General features: G+C 55.3%; 1 protein-coding gene across 1 annotated transcript; it reads left to right on the top strand.

Annotated features, from left to right (window-relative positions):
* Window positions 1–611: 611 nt before the first annotated feature.
* On the top strand, window positions 612–17,466 carry LOC130018271 (vacuolar protein sorting-associated protein 33A-like). Its single transcript, XM_056109001.1, is given in 11 exon segments — window positions 612–659; window positions 1,092–1,208; window positions 1,706–1,880; window positions 4,729–4,919; window positions 6,481–6,607; window positions 7,238–7,305; window positions 7,930–8,067; window positions 8,709–8,846; window positions 10,017–10,029; window positions 10,032–10,173; window positions 17,457–17,466. Coding segments are annotated over 11 exon segments (1,167 nt in total).
* The last annotated feature ends 23 nt before the right edge of the window (window positions 17,467–17,489 follow it).

Raw genomic sequence — 17,489 nt, forward strand, 5'->3', positions numbered from 1 at the left:
GTTTGGGTGCTCGGGGCTGGGCAGGGCCGGGCAGGAACCGGCTTTGCTGTCCGCAGGCAGACACAGTTCCAGCTCTGAACAGTCTCCTGGGCCTCTGAGCAGTTTGAAAGATGCCCCCTAATGCTTTCCTTCCCCTGAATCTTCCTCTCTGCTCTGCTCCAATGAGGAATTTCTGGTCCTTTTCTGAGGACTCTTTGGACATCCCGACCAGGATGTTTTGGACTGAAGTGTCCCAGACTTGGAACCCCAGACTTGACAGAGACATCCTACGGGACCTTTGGCGATACTGTGCTCACTCTGGGCCAGGCTCTCTGGGAGGTCTCCCTCTGCACCCCGCCCCCAGTCTGCACCCCTCGTCCTCATGCCTTTGGGGTGCACGCCTGTTGGCCGCTTCCTTAGAAAGGGTCAAAGATTCCACGATGAGGGGCTGGAGCAATAGCACAGCGGGTGGGGCGTTTGCCTTGCATGTGGCCAACCCGGGTTCGATTCCCAGCATCCCATAGGGTCCCCCTAGCACCACTAGGAGTAGTCCCTGAGTGCATGAGCCAAGAGTAACCCCTGTGCATTGCCGGGTGTGACCCAAAAAGGAAAAAAATAAAGAGAGTCCCGCGATGGGCACCAGCAGTGCCGCCACATCAGGTGGAGTGCAGGAGAAGCGCGTTGCGTGGTTTCCCTCCTCTGCTCTCTGCACTTGCTGGATGAAGGGATTGAGGCGCAGGAGTGATCTTGAGGCCCCGCTGGGGACCGTGTGTGCTCTGTCAGCCCTGCTGAACCGCCCGGCTGGGGGCGCGTACGTGCTCTTCCCTCTTTCTGGGCCAAAGATGTTTCTTTTTGTCTGTGTGTTAAATGGACCTTGTGGCTCTTCTCCGAGACCGTGTCCTCCTGTCCCCTGTGACACTCGCTGCTGTATGTGGGAGAGGCTGCCTGCCCTTCTGCAAGCCCAGAGTATTCTGCCGTGTGGTCACGTGGGCATGCAGAGGCCAGCCATTCCTCGCCCGCCCAGCGATGCTCGGCCCCAGTACAGGCGCTGTCTTGGGGCCTCGGTGCTGACTCGCAGAGCCTGTGCCCACGCGCCCGGCCCTCTCCCACAGGAGTGCTACCTGGACAGCGACCAGACGAGCCTGTACCACGCGGCCAAGTACCTGATGACGCTGCAGGCCCTGTACGGGACCATCCCCCAGATCTTCGGGAAGGGCGAGTGCGCCAGGGTGTGCCGGACCGGGGAGGGGGGCCTCTCTCCTGCGGGTGGAGATTGGGGCTCCACCTCGCAGTGCTCTTGGCTCTGTGCTAGGGCCAGCAAACTGAGGCTGTCTGCGTGCAAGGCGTGACCCCTGGTCCCTTTGCTGTCTCCCAGCCCTCTTTCCTTTTCTCTTTTCTGTTCTTTATCTTTTCTTTTCCATCCCTACTCTCCCTCCCTCTCTCGCACTCTCCCTCCTCCCACCCTCTCCATACCCAGCAGTGCTCGGGGCTCACTCCTGGCAGGGTTTGAGGGATCGTATGCTGTGCCAGAAATTGAACCTGGGTCAGCCACCTGCAAGGCAAGTATCCTACCCACCATACTGTCTCAGGCCTATCTTGTTTTATTTTATTGTTCGATTTTTTCCGTCTTATTTTTAAATTTTGGATTGCCGGGCTCTTTTTAGCTTCATTTAAAAATCTGCCCATTGCTAAAAAGGCTCTGCCTGGTTCTGTACTTTGTTTCCAGCAAGTGGCCAATATGATGATCAGGATGAAGAGAGAGTTTACAGGAAGCCAGAATTCAGTATTTCCTGTTTTTGATAACCTCTTGTTGCTTGATCGAAATGTGGATTTATTAACGCCCCTTGCGACTCAGCTGACATACGAGGGACTCATCGATGAAATTTATGGCATCCAGAACAGTAAGTGAAGTGACATCAGTTACTAATAGGTTAGCTGAGTAAAATCAATCTCAAAAGTTTTCGAAGGTGCGGCCTTTGTGTGTAAGTCAGAATACTTGAAAATGTCAGGCACTGACTTTCAGCCCAAGGTTAAAGCGAGCTCGAGCCAGGACACCATCGGGGAAACCGAGGCGAAGGCCTTGTGCAGAGGGCCATGCGGTGTGCAGCCCCGCTGCTCGGGGCCGCCCAGGAAGGCGTGAGGAATAGGGTGTTTCTGAGGGGTGCCTGGGTCCAAGGTCAGGGGGGTTTGGCCCCGGATGTTAGATTCTGTAGCACTTCAGATCTGAGTGGGGGCCAGGAAAGCTCACGGGGCTAGTGCCAGGCACACAGCCAGCGCTCAGTTCCATCCACACTCCTGCCTCGTCCAGTGAGCACTGAGCCGGGAGTAGCTCCTGCTGGGATACAGTCTGAGAAGTTTCCCACAGTCTGATTTGTGTCTTTTCTTCAGAACAGGGAGCCCTAGGCCTCAAGAGGGGTAATTCCGGCGCCTTCAGGAGTGGCCCTGGTTGTGGGCTGGGGAAACAGCCCTGGGGATGGAGCCCCGGTCTGGAAGGACGGGGATGCAGCTAACTGCATGGGGTCTCTCTGGGGACACAGAGCTCTGCAGCCGCTGAGTACTGGTCGAGTCCGGACAGTGCTGTCTGTCCAGTGTGCCAAGCTTGTTACTGCAGAGTGGATTGCGATGGCTTGTGTGTGTGTGTGTGTGTGTGTGTGTGTGTTTCTGCAGTGGTGAATGTGTGGCTCAGTGATGGCGGCCACGGAAGCAGAGCAGGACCACATGTGGAGGCATTTCCACACAACAACCCGTTTTCCTGCTCTTTAATGATTATGAAGGTGTTTCCGGTTTGTTTTTTACCAGTTGTTCTGAAGGATAACCTCTTAAGTTGTTTCCTTTTGTGGGGACAGTCGTAAGCAGTGCCCAAGGGGCCGTGGGGCTGATCTCGGTGATTTTCTGCTCTGTGGGGCCAGTCTGTGGCCCTGGAGCCACCAGGGCTGTGCCTGGCAGTGGCTGGGGGTGATGCCCCACACACAGCCCCTCCCCAGACTCCTGCTCCGAGCTGTCACTGGCACGGGAGCACCCCGGCGAGGGGTCCCCATCTCCTGGTGCTTCTGCAAGTCTCGGGGGATCTGGCAGAGGTGCTGGGGTTGGGGGTGCGGAGGTGTGAGAGATGGGGCTCGAGGGGTGCCTCCGGGAGGAAGGAGTTTCGGGAACTCACAGTCTCTTCACATCACACACTTCCTGCTGCTCAAACATTTAATTAAGGGAGAGGGCTGGAGTGATAGCACAGCGGGTAGGGCGTTTGCCTTGCACGCGGCTCAGCCCGGGTTCGATTCCCAGCATCCCATATGGTCCCCTGAGCACCGCCAGGAGTAATTCCTGAGTGCAGAGCCAGGAGTAATTCCAGTGCATCGCTGGGTGTAACCCCCCCCAAAAGAAACCGTTAAGAGAAATCTGAAAAACAAGGGGAAATTGGGCTTCCCCATAACCCCCCAGCTCTGCGCCCGTGGCAGGCCCGTGCAGGAGCTGCGTGCAGGCTGCCTGGGCCAGCGGCTGCCCCTCTACTTTGAGCTGGAATGCGAGGTCTTGCCGACCTCGTGTATCTCAGCATGTGCTCAGGCCCCGGGTCCCGCGGCCACCATGGCGTGCTGTCTCCAGACACTGGCGCCCGGGCTGTTCGGAGCAGCTTAGGATTTGGAAAGCACCGAGAAGTATTTTCCTTCCGTCGGTCCCTTTCTCTCCCCACATTCTCCGATGCAGGAGTTCTTGTTGCTTTATGATTCTCAGCTCCACCCCACAGTGCTCAGGGCCCACACGGGGCAGTGCTCAGAGGAACAGACAGCTGGACTTGAGCGTGTGCTGCCCCCGATGACCCGTCTCTCTGGACCCACAGCAGTGGAGCTGATTGTGTGTAGACACGTCGGGATTTGTGTTGAAACCGGAGATGTTTTTTTGAAAGGAACCAATTTGGAGCTAGAGGCAGAGCAGCAGTTAGGGTGAGTTTGGTCCCCAGGACCACATATGGTTCCCCCAGTCACTGCCAAGAATAAGCCCAGAGCACAGAGCCAGGAATAAGCCTTGAGCACTGACAGGTGTGGCCCAAAAATCAGAGAAAGGAAAAAGAAAGGAAAGAAGCCGTCGGAGCTGTCTCCCGCCCTCATGCACACTTCCATGCTGAGGTGATTCCTGGGATCTTCTTTTTCTTTTTCTTTTTCTTTTTCGAAGAGTATCTTGCCCGCACGGCAAAGCCTGGCAAGCTACCCGTGACGTGTTCGATATGCCAAACACAGTAACAAGTCTCAAAATGGAGACGTTACTGGGCCTGCTTGAGCAAAATCGATGAACAATGGAAGGACAGTGACAGGGGTCACACTCGGCAATGCACAGGGTTTACTCCTGGCGCTGCTCTCAGGAGTTACTCCTGGCGGTGCTCAGGGGGCCATATGGGATGCTGGGAATCGAACCAGGGTCTGCCCGGTGCAAGGCAAACACCCTCCCTGCTGTGCTATCACTCCAGCCCCATCCTGGGCTCCTCTTGGCTTGTTGAGATGTCGGTGTAGACTGCATGCACATGCACACGCCAGCAGGACAAACAGTGGGCCGCCCTGGGGCATGTTTCCTCGGGTGGCCCCATCCTGAGTTCGGTTTGGGCTGGCAGTGGCAGGAGGCGGCCCACGGGCCAGGCCAGGGAAGCCGTGCGTGAAAAGTGTGAGCGTCCTCCGCTCGTGCACAGCTAGTGACTCAAAGCCCAGTGCTCTCCCCTGACAGGAAGTCTCTGGAGTCTCACTTGGGGTGTCCCCTCCTGTGCAGGTCATGTAAAGTTGCCGCCCGAGAAATTCGCCCCGAAGAGGCAGGGTGACGGGCAGGACCTGCCCACAGAGGCCAAGAAGCTGCCGCTGAACTCAGCTGAGGAGCTCTACGTCGAGATCCGAGACTGCAACTTCAACGCCGTGGGCGCCGTGCTCAGCAAGAAGGCCAAGGTCATCTCGGCCGCCTTTGAGGTGACTGGGGCCTGGGGCCAGGCGGCAGGCGGGCTGCGGGCGCCTGGGGAAAGGTGGTGCCAGGCCCTCTCCTGGTGTCAGGTCTTTTGCCAGTCACCGTCCGCACTCCCTGTCCCTCTCTCCTTCCTCCCAGCCGCTGGCAGTAGCGGCATCTCCGCTAGCTCCTGCATCTAGGGAATCCGGGATCAGCCCGAGCAGGCTGGGACGGCGGGTGATACTGAGAGCACAGTCCCCGGCCCCCAGCTTCCTTAGCACCTCGCGCCCTCCTGCTGCTCTTTATTCTGGGTTCAGCTCACTTTTGAAACCTGAATCAGTAAAATGATAGAAGCTGAATTTTTTAACTCTGGGGAAGTTTTTAAAAATCACTTTTTCCCTTGAAAGATGGATTTCCTGATTTCATCTTTTTTAGGAGTTATCTCCACTATATCAGTATTTGTATTTCTTTGGATTTTGTTTTTGAGGGGAGGCACACCCAGAGGTGCTCAGGGCTAAATCCTGGCTCTGCGCTCAGGGATCACTTCTGGTGGGCTGAGGCAACCACATGGGATGCTGGGGATCGAACCCAGGCTGGCCGCATGCAAGGCGAGCACCTCGCCACTGTTCTGTCACTCTGACCCCATGGTTGTTGTATTTCTGAAGCTGCTTTTGTCTCACTTGGGTTTTGTTCCTCAATTTTCTATCTCCTCACCGTGACTTATAAAGCTATGGATAAGAAGTGTCGGGCATTCACTGTGCCAGCTCCGAGCTCGCCGTGGTGTCCAGTTCCCTCCTTTCCCGCTGCCAGTGCTGGCAGGCCTCGGGGTTCTGTGGGGAGGCCGGGCACTGAGCAAGCGCCTCCCCCACTGTATAGCTTGGACCCAGGAAACGTTTTACACTTGATTTGCTGTTGTTGAGGTCTCAGGCTATACGAGCGTTAGCTTTTGTGGCTTCAAGGCAGTTTGCTGAGCTCCACATCCCTGGCAGGGACCATGCAGTGTCAGGTGTGGCCTGCGTGGGCCCTGGGCTCCCTCCCTGTCCACATGGTCTCCCAGTGCTGCAGGAAGTGGCTGTCGGAGTCCCTGGACCCACCAACCTGCCTTTTCTATTTTCCTGTGGCTGTGGGATCTGGTTATAGCCTAATTCGTTTTGTGTCCGTTTCTCACACTAAAAATTAATTTGGGGGAGCCGGAGGGATAGCACAACGGGCCAGGCGCTTACCTTGCATGCAGCTGACCTGGGTTCACTCCCCAGCATTCCATGTGGTCCCGGTGCAGGCCAGGAGTGATCCTTGAGTTCCAGGCCAGGAGGAAGCCCGGGGCACTGCCTTGCACGTGATTCAAACGTGCCCTGGGCAACCCAAAGACCTAAACTCTTAGAAATGCACTCTTGGCAGCCAGGACTGGGGCTGAGGCACAGTGTGTGTGTGTGTGTGTGTGTGTGTGTGTGTGTGTGTGGCCTTGGGTACCTTCCCAGCACTGCTGTGGCTGTGACTGGGGCACGCCCTGTGTGTGTGTGTGTGTGTGTGTGTGTGTGGCCCTGAGTGCTGTCCCCAGTTCTGTCGTGACCTTCTCCCCTCCCTCAGGAAAGGCACAACGCCAAGACGGTGGGCGAGATCAAGCAGTTCGTCTCCCAGCTACCCCACATGCAGGCGGCGCGGGGCTCCTTGGCCAACCACACCTCCATCGCCGAGCTCATCCAGGACGTGACGAGTGAGTGCCCTGTCCCGGGCTCAGGCTCAGGGTGTGTCACTGGCTCCCTGCTGCTTCTGGGGGCCCCGGCTACTGTTTCACTTGTGCATTGTTCCCTGTGCTAGCCGCTGTGTCCTCGCAGAAATGTTCCGAGTGTGACTGTTGGGTTCTGCGGGGTCAGGTGGTGCAGCAGGGCTCTCCCAGGCTCCGGGTGGCGCCAGCACTGCTTCGCCAGACCTGGCACTGATTGCTGAGGTTGGTTTCAGTCAGATGTTGCAAGGAGCTGGAGTTGCAGCGGTACTGCAGTGCCTGGCACACAGCCGGCCCGGGTTGGATCCCGGAGTCCCATATGGTCTCTGAAGCCTGCCAGGAGTGATCCCTGAGCACCACCGGGGGTGGCCCCCAAACGAACCAAAGTAAAATGCCCTTGGGAAATTGCTTTAATTATGTGAAGGGGGAGCTGCTAGGGCCCAGGCCCCGGGGCTCTGTGTCTAGGCGCACCTCGGGGCACAGGCCGTCAGCCTCACTGTTCTGGAAGGTGCCTTCCCGGTGATGACTTAAACTTGGTGCTTGCTTGCTACTTTGCATGCCTCCGGGAGAAATGAGCATTTCTCCCACTTCTGAGATGCTCGTGTGTGAATTATGTTTCAGCGTCTGAAGACTTCTTTGATAAGTTAACCGTGGAGCAGGAGTTTATGTCCAGAATAGACACCGATAAGGTACGTGAACACTAAAACCGTTTTAGCCGATAGTTAACCAGATTGGCAAACAGAACTCGAGGTAGGAAAGGAATCGCTTTGATTCCCGTGTCTGGCCTAAATACCTGCCAGGGCAGTGCAAAATGTGCGGAAAGAGAGTCTGCCAAGGGATAGGTTTCTGTTGACCGGGGGTGGTGTGTGTGTGTTCGTGCATGTGTGTGTGTGTGTGTGTTCCATTGCGTGTGTGTGTGCATGTGTTCCATTGCTGTTCGCTGTCCTCAGAGAAACAAGACCCAGCCCTGAAGCCCAAGACTATTGAAGCCCATCACGGATAATATAAGAGCGTGGGTTATATGATCCCTTTTCCTGTCTGCCCGTCAATAAATCCCGCATTCTCACTTGCAGCAAGCAAGCACCCAAATTCCCCACAGTCCCTGCTACTTTACTGATGCTGCTGAGGTGTCGCTGACAAGTGGGACAGTTGCACCCGCCCGCAGCCCCTGGAGCTTAGGTTGTCCAGGGAGTGTGGGCAGGAGCGTGAGCCAGTCTCCAGCCTCTCCTTGATCGGGCCTCTGAGGGGCCCAGGAACTCCCAGGCCTGCAGGCCCAGACCCAGCTCTCACGCATGAATCTGCCACGACTCTAGGTCAACAGTTACATGGAGGACTGCATCGCCCAGAAGCATCCGTTCATCAAGGTGCTCAGGCTCATTTGCCTGCAGTCGGTGTGCAACAGTGGGGTCAAGCAGAAGGTTCTGGATTATTACAAAAGAGAAATTCTCCAGGTCAGTGTTTCTAAGTGACTCATTTGCCAAGGGAGAAACTTTTTAAAAAGGCAGTTGGCCTTGCACGTGGCCCACCTAGGCTCGATCCCCAGCACCCATATGGGTCCCCTGGGCCCCACCAGCACTGACCCTGAGCACAGGAAGTGGGGGGGCAAAAGCAAACAAAACAAAGGAGACATCTGGAAAATAGCACGGCAGGAGGTGTGGTTGGCCTCCTTTTCCTACTCAGTCATTTGAGTACACTGTCATCTATCTTCCTTACGTTGGGCCCATGCATTCTGATTTAAAGTGAAAATGTGGGGTCCAAAGAGCTCGAAAGGGGCTGCAGCAATAGCACAGCGGGTAGGGCGTTTGCCTTGCACGCAGCCGACCCTGGTTCGATTCCCAGCATCCCATATGGTTTCCCGAGCACCTCCAGGAGTGATTCCTGAGTGCAAAGCCAGGAGTAACCCCTGAGCATCGCCGGGTATGACCCGAAAAGAAAAAAAAACAAAAACAAACCAAGAGCTAGAAAGGGGTAAGGCACTCATCTTGCATGCTGCCAGGTATGACTCAAAACAGTAGTATCAAAATGAGAGTGAAAATGTTCGCTCCCTCTTCGGAAGTGGGAGATCTAGCAGGCTCCCCAACTTCTCTTGCAGACATACGGCTACGAGCACATCCTGACGTTACAGAACCTGGAGAAGGCCGGGCTGCTGCGGCCCCAGCAGGGGGGCAGGAACAGCTACCCCACCATCTGGAAGACCCTGCGCCTCTGGATGGACGATGTGAATGAGCAGGTGAGCCGAGTCTTCGTGCACACGCAGTCACATGCACGCCATCTAATAGGCGAGCCGAGCCTTCACGCACATGCATGCGCGCCAACACACACACAGACACGTACATAGACACACACACACATTTCCCCAGTGGTGTGGCATCTTGCTGGTGGGAAGGCGCTGCCCTTGCAGAAGCCAGGACTGAGTGGGGCTTGTTGGGGGACACTTTTTGAAGATGGGGGCTGGGGGTGGGAAGCGGGGGCCCTTGTCCACTTAGGCCTCAGGGCGGGGGAGGCTGGTCTGGGCTCAAGGAAGCCTCTGGTCAGCGAAAAGGCCAGCCTCAAGTAAGAGGATTGGGGACCAACACAACTGACTCACCGTGGGCAGTTGGGGCTGCTGCACTCAGAGTCACTGTGAGAGAGGGGGGTTTCAGACTGGGGGTAACTGTGATGCTAGGGTCTGTCACTCTCACCCTTGGGAGATTTGGGCATGGCTGTGCCCTGGGGCCTCGGCCCCTGGAAGAATGCCTGAGAGTAGCTTGGCTGGGCTTAGAGCTCTCCACATTCCCTCCCCCCAGTGGGCCAAGTTTCCATAGGAGAAGTTTCTCACCAAATCGATGAACAATTTTTCTTCTGTGGGGGTCGGATGGAATCTTTCCCGGGCAGACCGTTGAATGTTCAGACCCAGCGGTGCTGGGGTTTGGCCACGCCCCTGCCCTCTGCATGGGCTGCCGGGCACTGTTACCTTCCAGCACACAGGGGCACCAAGCAGCTTTCTGAGATTGGTTTGCGACAGAAGGACTCAGGGCCAGGAGAGGTGAGGGCAGAGCCATGCGTCAGCTCTGCACCACCAGGTCTGATGCATAAAGCTGTAGGGGTGGGGGGGGGGGGGAGAGAGAGAAGGAGAGAAGAGAGAGATTGGGAATTGGGTAGAGGGTGGAGATGGCAGGGCTCAGCGGGGTAGGCTGGAGCACACTGTGTTCCTCCCCAAAGTCAAATCCAGGATGGCAGCGTGGAGGACATTTGCCTTTAATGCGGCCAACCCAGGTTGTGATCCCTGAGTGCAGCACCAGGAGGGAGCCCTGAGCACCGCAGGGTATGGCCTCCACCAAAAAAAAAAAAAAAGATCCCATGGCCCATTAGGCAGAGAGGAGTTGCTTGACTCCAGGTGTCCCTCTCGAATCCTCCGCAGAACCCCACGGACATCTCGGCTATGCCCCCCTCAGCATGCGGCTGGCCCAGCTGCTCTCCCGGCCTGGTTGGCGCAGAATCGAGGAAGTTCTGCGCATTCTCCCGGGCCTCCACTTCGAGGAGCGCAGCCGCTGCCCACGGGCCTGCAGAAGAAACAGGTTTGTGAGGGATTTTGTTTTCGTGACCCGCCTTTCCCCTTGATTGAGTCTTGGCAAGACCTGAAGCCTCTAATCTTACATTCTCATTTTCTAGAAATACAATTGCCTACATTTTTCATTCAAACTCTTGAGGTTCTGCTGTGTGATCTCAGGGCTGAGTGCAGGGTGTGGGAAATTCTGTTTCTCCCACACGCCCGTCCCAGCCTGTTTCCTACTGGTTATTTTCAGCACATATTTATTGGTTTGCTTTGCTTTGGTTTTTGCTTGGGGCCTCACCTGGTGATGCTCAGGGATTACTCTTGGGGGTCCTCAGGGGTCCATATTTGACTCTTTGATGCCAGGGAAGCACCTTTGCACTGAACTGTCTATCTGGCGCCCCGGAGTTTTTCTTTTTTAAATGTTGTCTTTTTCTGAAAGGTGGTTTTTTGTTTGCAAATATGATTTTATATGTTTTCTTTACTATCTTTATGTCAGGGAGCACTTCTGAAATATTTCTCTTTCAAAGTGTCAGCTTGGCTCTTAGGGGCGCCCGGGCCAGAACTCTGGCTCTTTCTTCTGTGCGGTGAGGTTTCTCCATGCTTAGTCCCTTAAGACAATCTCTGGACCCAAAAGCATTGATTTATGTGAGTTTTCAACCAGATGCTTTTCCTATGACGTACTTTTCACTGGAAATAGGGAAAAGTGGGCATGGCTGGAGCTCTGGCAGGCCGAGTGGAAACCTCCCCCCCCAAAGTGGGTAACCACCACCTAGACTGTGCGACCCTCAGCCTCAGCGAGAAAGGGAGGGAAAGGGAAAATAAGTACCGGAATGAAGGGGAAGATGCAAGTGGGAAACACATCAGCTTGATAATGTCCTCTAAAAACGGCGTACCAGGGCCAGAGAGATAGTAAGGTGGGTAGGGCACTTGCCTTGCCCCTGGCAGACCCGGGTTCGTTCCCTGGCACCCCATATGGTCCTCCAAGCCCCGCCTGGTGTGACCCCCAGTGCCAAGCCAGGGAGTCAGCTTGAACCCGTGCATGGCCCCAGTGTTCCTGGTGCCTGTCTGCGCCCTCTGCGCCCTCTGCCATTGGAAGCTTGTGCAGGTGTGTTTGAGACGCGATCGCATTTCCCTGCGTTCTTGGGCGTGTGAGTTGATTTGTGGTACTGGTACTGCTGGTCTCAAGACTTGACCTTTCGAGAACGCAGGTGCATCACCAGATTTCCAGGCCCCCATTCCCTCAGCATGTTGGTCTCAGCAGCACCTTAAGAGAAAGAACCTGGGGCTCGCTTGGTTTCTGGGCTGCTGTCACCCAGCTCCCCGTGGGTTTGCTCACGTCTCTGGGCTTCGGCCTGTGGAATCCAGAACTTTCCTGGGCTCCCCCGATGGTCTCTCCCCACCCCAGTCTTGGAGCAGGGAAGGGCTTGCATGCCATTGTGTGGTGACAGGACAAGGGCCTGCCCGACCCTGTGTGGTGACAGGACTTGGGGTTCACCTTCCACGCGAGTCATTGCATGTCTGGGAGAGGCCTCTCTGCTCCTTCTGTTCCCAGTCAGCAGTGCGGAAGCTTTGAGGAAGCGGCTTGGTCACCCCAGCTGAGGGTAGGGGCTGTCTCGGTCACACCCAGGGTCGTTCCTGGCCCTGTGCGGGCGGGGTGGGGCCATCCCAACAGGCAGACCCAACACAGGTCGGAACCAAGGGCCCCACATCCCCCCGTGGATGCTGCATTCACGTCTTCTCCCCGCCCTGAGCCACGATGGCCCCCAAGTCAGCATCCCGGCAGGGGTAGCCACGGCTCTGCTCACCTGAGCTGCTCGCAGTGGCCCTCACTCCGGGTATTCTGCTCGAGGGACCCCAGAACTTGGGCACCCTGGCGTGTGCCATGTGAGCAGTTAGATTGGGCTCAAGGCGCTGGGGGGCTCCCAAAGCACCACCAGAATAATTCCTGAGTGCAGAGCCTATCCCTGGAGCCTCGCCGGGTGGGAGTTGTTAGAGGTGTCTCTGTAGTAATACGCCGTTTTTAAGCATGAATGTTTTGTTTGGGTGCTCGGGGCTGGGCAGGGCCGGGCAGGAGCCGGCTTAGCTGTCCCAGGCAGACACAGTTCCCGCTCTGAACCGTCACCTGGGCCCCTGAGCAGTTCGAAAGAGGCCCCCTAATGCTTTCCTTCCCCTGCATCATCCTCTGTGGTCCGCTCCAATGCAGAGTTTCCGGTTCTTTTCTGAGGACTCTTTGGACATCCTGACCAGGGTGGCTTAGACTCAAGTGTGAGGCTGCACCCCAGACCTGGCGGAGCCATCCTACGGGGTCTTTGGGGATGTTATGCTCACTCCGGGCCAGGCTCTCTGGGAGGTCTCCCTCTGCACCCCGCCCCCAGTCTGCACACCTCCACGGTGTTATCTTTTTATTGTTAATTTTTGCACCCGGAGAGGCACGGGGGTTACTCCTGGCTGTGCAGTCAGGATTTACTCCTGGCGGTGCTCAGGGGACCATATGGGATGCCAGGATTTGAACCCAGGTTGGCTGCATGCAAGGCAAATGCCCTCCCCGCTGTACTATCGTTCCAGCCCCGACACTAGAAGCTTCGACCTGGGGATCCTTGTTCCTTCAGGTCTTTTGCATGGAAGGGCGGGTGTGAGTCAGTACTGAGCGGCTGTGAGCGTTGGGGGGATTCCATGTCATGTGGGGTGTCCGTGAGTTTTCCGAGGCATGTGGGGTGTCCCCTGGCGGGTTCTGCAGGGTAGCTGGGGCAGGGACCCGGGTTAGGCCAGAGACCGGCCTCACCTCCTGTCACCTTCTCTCAGTCCTGTTTGCCGGCTTGCTCTTCTCTTCGAGCTCTTGCTAACTCTGATTTTCCCCCCAGACACATAAAAATTTCCTCTATCTGGATATTTTGAAGTTGAATGCCAGCATGAGACGGGTGACAGGGCTCGCTGATGACAGTGAATAGATGCCGTTTGCATATGTCCTGTGCCTTCAGGTTGTATATAGTCTTGAACTGTGTCTGCAGCTCCTGAAATTTTGTTTAGAACGGAAGACTGATTTTTATGTAACTTCCTGATAGAATGTCGTGCGGCGCTGCCCAAGGGGTAAGGGGTCCTCGGAGTCCTGAGAGGGGAAAATGACCCAAATTGAGGTGCTTCCTGTGTGCCAGTGTCCCATCACGCCACACCTCCCAGGACTGGTGTTTCCCTGTCCAGAAGACGCTCGACAGACGTGAGCCAAAGCTCTAGCAGGGAGGAAGCATTTGTGCTGCGGGATGAAACAGAACTGCCTTCGGAAACCCCAGCTTTGAGTCAAGCTGACATTTTCAAGAAATACAAAACAGACTTTTTTTCCCCCATTTTTAGTACCAGAGCAGATAATCCCCTAAGGTTATTTGCTTTCCTGAGAGATATTTAGCTTACCCTTTCAAGGTTCATTTAGAGCAGATCTTGGCGGTAGATCAGAGTTGGGTGCGAACCGAGTTCAGAGTGGTTGCTTATTTGTGGCCTTCTTTGTCTGTTAAGAGGAGCCGTACTTACAGGCCTCCAGAGAAAACAAAACACAAGCACCCGCTTCCTCCAGGCTTGGTTCCTCTGTTCTCAACCCCTGGCCACTTGTCTATGCATCGTCCCCAGAGCAGGCGGGGGACAGAGGCAGAGAGGGTCTGAGCAGCCCCTGCATGTTGCTCCCTGAGCAGTGCTCCCCATCTTTGTGGCTTCTGTTGAGGTTCTGAAGTGAGTCATCAGGTTCTAGTGACAAATGTCTCATGTACAGCATGACACAAAGATGGAGTTTGTGCCATCAGTCCCCGGGGTGGGAGGAGGGAGCGTCGGGTTTTGGGGGTCAGTGGCAGGAGGATGTGACCCATAGCATGTCGGCTTTATCTCGGGTGGGGGAAAATGGATCGTTTGGGGAGGAGTGTGCTTGGGGTACAGATTTGCCGCGTTTTTCTGGATTTCTCCTTCTCTCTCTTTTTTTTTTTATTTAGGAGTACTGCTATTTATCCAGCCACTGATTAGCTGATTGAATTGTGCATGAACTCCACCTTACTTTTTTTTCATTTTTTATGATTTTATTTACTGAGTCACCGTGAGAGCAGTTGCAAAGCTTTCAGGTCTAAGTCTTGGTCATACAATGAAACACACATACCTTCACCAGTGCCCATTCTCCACCAACAACAACCCCAATATACCCCCATCCCACACCCTCCCCCTACGTGTGGGGCAGATGATTTCCAAATTATTCTCTCTCGACTTTGATCACATTCAATATTTTGACACCAGACCCACCATTATTGTTTGAGATTTTACCCCAACACTCCGATCTGCTGAAAAGGCAACAGTAGACAGTTTGTTTTCTATTGCTGGTTATGAATAACCTATGATGTTGTGTGGCTGCAGTAGTGGCCGCACGATTTTGAAATTCCAAATTTGAACACTTCAATCTGGAGGGATTTGTGCCCAAACCTGCTGGGTTCCGAGATTTGCTCCTGAGTCTCTGGCATCCTGGTCATTAAGCAGCTTGATCAGGAGTCAGAGAGGCCGTTCATGGACAATGACTTGGGGTCTCATTGGGACGGGGAGGACAGGACTGGCTCCACCCCCATCCTGTGTGGCCCAACAAGTTTTGTCACTGAGGGCCCAAGCCTAACTGTCCAGTGACCTCTGGAGGATGGCGGCCACCTGGCCGCCAGGGGGAACAGGCCAAGGCATGAAACCATGGGCCCAGCACTGCAGGGACCAGACGCCTTTCTGCCAAAAGCCACTGGGTTTCGAGATTTGTTTCTGAGTCTCTGGGATCATGGCCATCAAGCAGTTCAAGCAGGAACCAGAGAGGCCTCCAATGATACAGCTGAGCCGGAGGCGGCTTGTGGGTGTGTTTCCCACATACCTAACTTTTGGCCTTTTACTTTCTTGGTAAACGTTGCCCCAAGTTTTTGGGGTCTGGCCAAAGGCACAGCAGCAATTTTGGGGTATCTGGAGTCTGAAGGTGCCATCAGGCTGCTGATGCACTCGCCTCACAAGTAGTGTTTTTCGTTTGTTTGTTTGTTTGTTTGTTTGTTTTTAATGTAGGAGTACTGCTCTTTATTCAGCCACCGATTAGCTGATTGAATTGGGTTTGAACTCCACCTTACTTTTTTTGGTTTTTCATAATTTTATTTATTTATTTATTTTTTCTTCTTATGTTTATTTATTGAATCACCGTGGGAAAAAATTACAAAGCTTTCAGATTTAAGTCTCGGTCATGCAATGATCAAACTCCTTTCCCTTCACCCTTCACCAGTGCTCATTTTTCACCACCAAGAATCCCAATATACCCCAGCTCCCACCCACCCAATGCCTGTGAGGCAGATGAGTTCTACTTAACTCTCCTCTACATTGATTGCATTCATTATTTCGACAAAAGATGCACCATGATTGTTTAGAATTTACCCCCCAACAATCAGAATGGCTGAAAAGGCATTGTGAAATACATTGTTTTCTATATAAAGTTTGGAGTTCCGGGGCTGGAGACATAGCACAGCGGGTAGGGCGTGTGCCTTTCACGTGGCCAACCCGGGTTCGAGTCCCAGCATCCATATGGTCCCCTGAGCACTGCCAGGAGTAACTCCTGAGTGCAGAGCCAGGAGTAACTCCTGAGTGCAGAGCCAGGAGTAACCCTTTTGCATCGCCAGGTGTGACCCAAAAAGCCAAAAAAAAAAAGTTTGGTGTTCCTCCCCTCCAAACACAGGTGTGAGGTGCTGCGTTTCGCTGAGCAAGCAGAAGGAAAGCAGAGAGCTCGGGCCCAGTGGTTGATGCAGATTGCTGGGCCGGGCCGTCGAGCAAGGGAAATTTGGGGATCTCTGGGACCCGTCCTCGGGCCCAGTGCTCTCCGGGGCCCCTGGCTTGGTCGTGTCCTACGAGTTGGGGGCGAGCCTGGCCTTTGTGCTTGTGTTGCATTTGGACGGACAGGTGGGGTGTTCAGGGCCCAGCTGCTGACACCTGATCCCGCCCTGGCCAGGTGGGAGGACGGAGATTGGCAGCTGGCCCCGGAGATGCCCAAGGTAACCAGTCAAGGAGATAACCAGAGTCAGTCCCAGTCGAGTTGGGTGATAGGCTGAGATAACGCACCGAGCCACTGAGACAGATCCTGTCTGGGGACGCTCGGGCACCTTGATCCCAGGCCGGCCTGGCCTGGCAGGGGGTGGGGGCGAGTGGGCACCAACCTCGGCGTTTCCGTGGCTCGGAGCTTCCGGGCCCTTCCGCTTGCTCTGCTGTTGTTTTGTTTTTGGGTCACACCTGGACATGTTCCGGGGTCACTCCTGGCTCTGCACTCAGGACTTACTCCTGGAGGTGCTCTGGGGTCCCTATGGGATGCCGGGATTGAACCCGGGTCAGTTGTGTGCAAGGCAAACGCCCTCCCCACTGTACTAGAGTTCTGGCCCCATGGCCCAAAGCTTAAAGAAAAATCCTTGCTGGGGTTGCCCCGTCGCTGGCGCCCTGTCACCCTCGTTGGTCTGCACACGGCTTGTGCGACTGCCTCGAGTGGCCAGTGACAAGGGGCGCCCTCCTGGCCTCCTGCTCCCCAGGGCTGCTCTCTGCCCAGTGCTCCCGGGCCTGCAGCCCTCAACTCCTGCCCTGTGTTCACTCCTCCTTTCTGTGGTGTCCCCCTCCTCTCTCGGTGGCCCTCCCCCTGGGGTCACCCCCCTTCCTGCGTGGTGCTGGGACAGCAGAGCTGCCTGGTTTGTGCCGACTTTGTGCCAGGTGCACGTGTGACCCCGGGGACTTGGACTCAGGACCTCATGCTTGTGAGGCAGTGCTCAAAACCCCCTCTCGGACATTCCTCCCCTCCAAGCTGAAGGAACGGACTTGACCCACGTTCAGGCTCACACCTCTGCTTCCTGCCGAATCACTGCCGGCCAGGAGCAGGCCAGGACCCGTGTGCCATGCCTGTGTGAAGCAGGGACGTTCTAGGGCGTGAGCCTGCTAGCGTCTTTGTCATGGACACACGTGGTCCCATCACAGGATTTAGGGTCACGGTCCAAACACAGGAGCATGGGGGTGAGGGGGTCGGGGCTTGTTCAGGCCGGAGACTCTACTGGGCTCACACACGGCACCGAGTGCTCAAGTCTCAGGGAGACAGTGAGGCTCAAACACATTTTCTTTCGCGCTGTTTTTTTCTTTTTTTTGGCTTTTTGGGTCGCACTCAGTGATGCTCAGGAATTACTCCTGGCAGTGCTCAGGACTGGTGATCGAATCTTGGTCAGCCGAGAGCAAGGCAAACCCCTCCCCACTGTGCTCTCACTTCAGCCCCTCCTTTCGCATCTTTTTGTGTCTTTTCAGAATTGATTGACTTCCTCGTAGCGTTTGCTGGCC

The sequence above is a fragment of the Sorex fumeus genome, unplaced genomic scaffold (assembly GCF_029834395.1).
Source record: "Sorex fumeus unplaced genomic scaffold, SorFum_2.1 ptg000246l, whole genome shotgun sequence".
Classification (NCBI taxonomy): Eukaryota; Metazoa; Chordata; class Mammalia; order Eulipotyphla; family Soricidae; genus Sorex; species Sorex fumeus.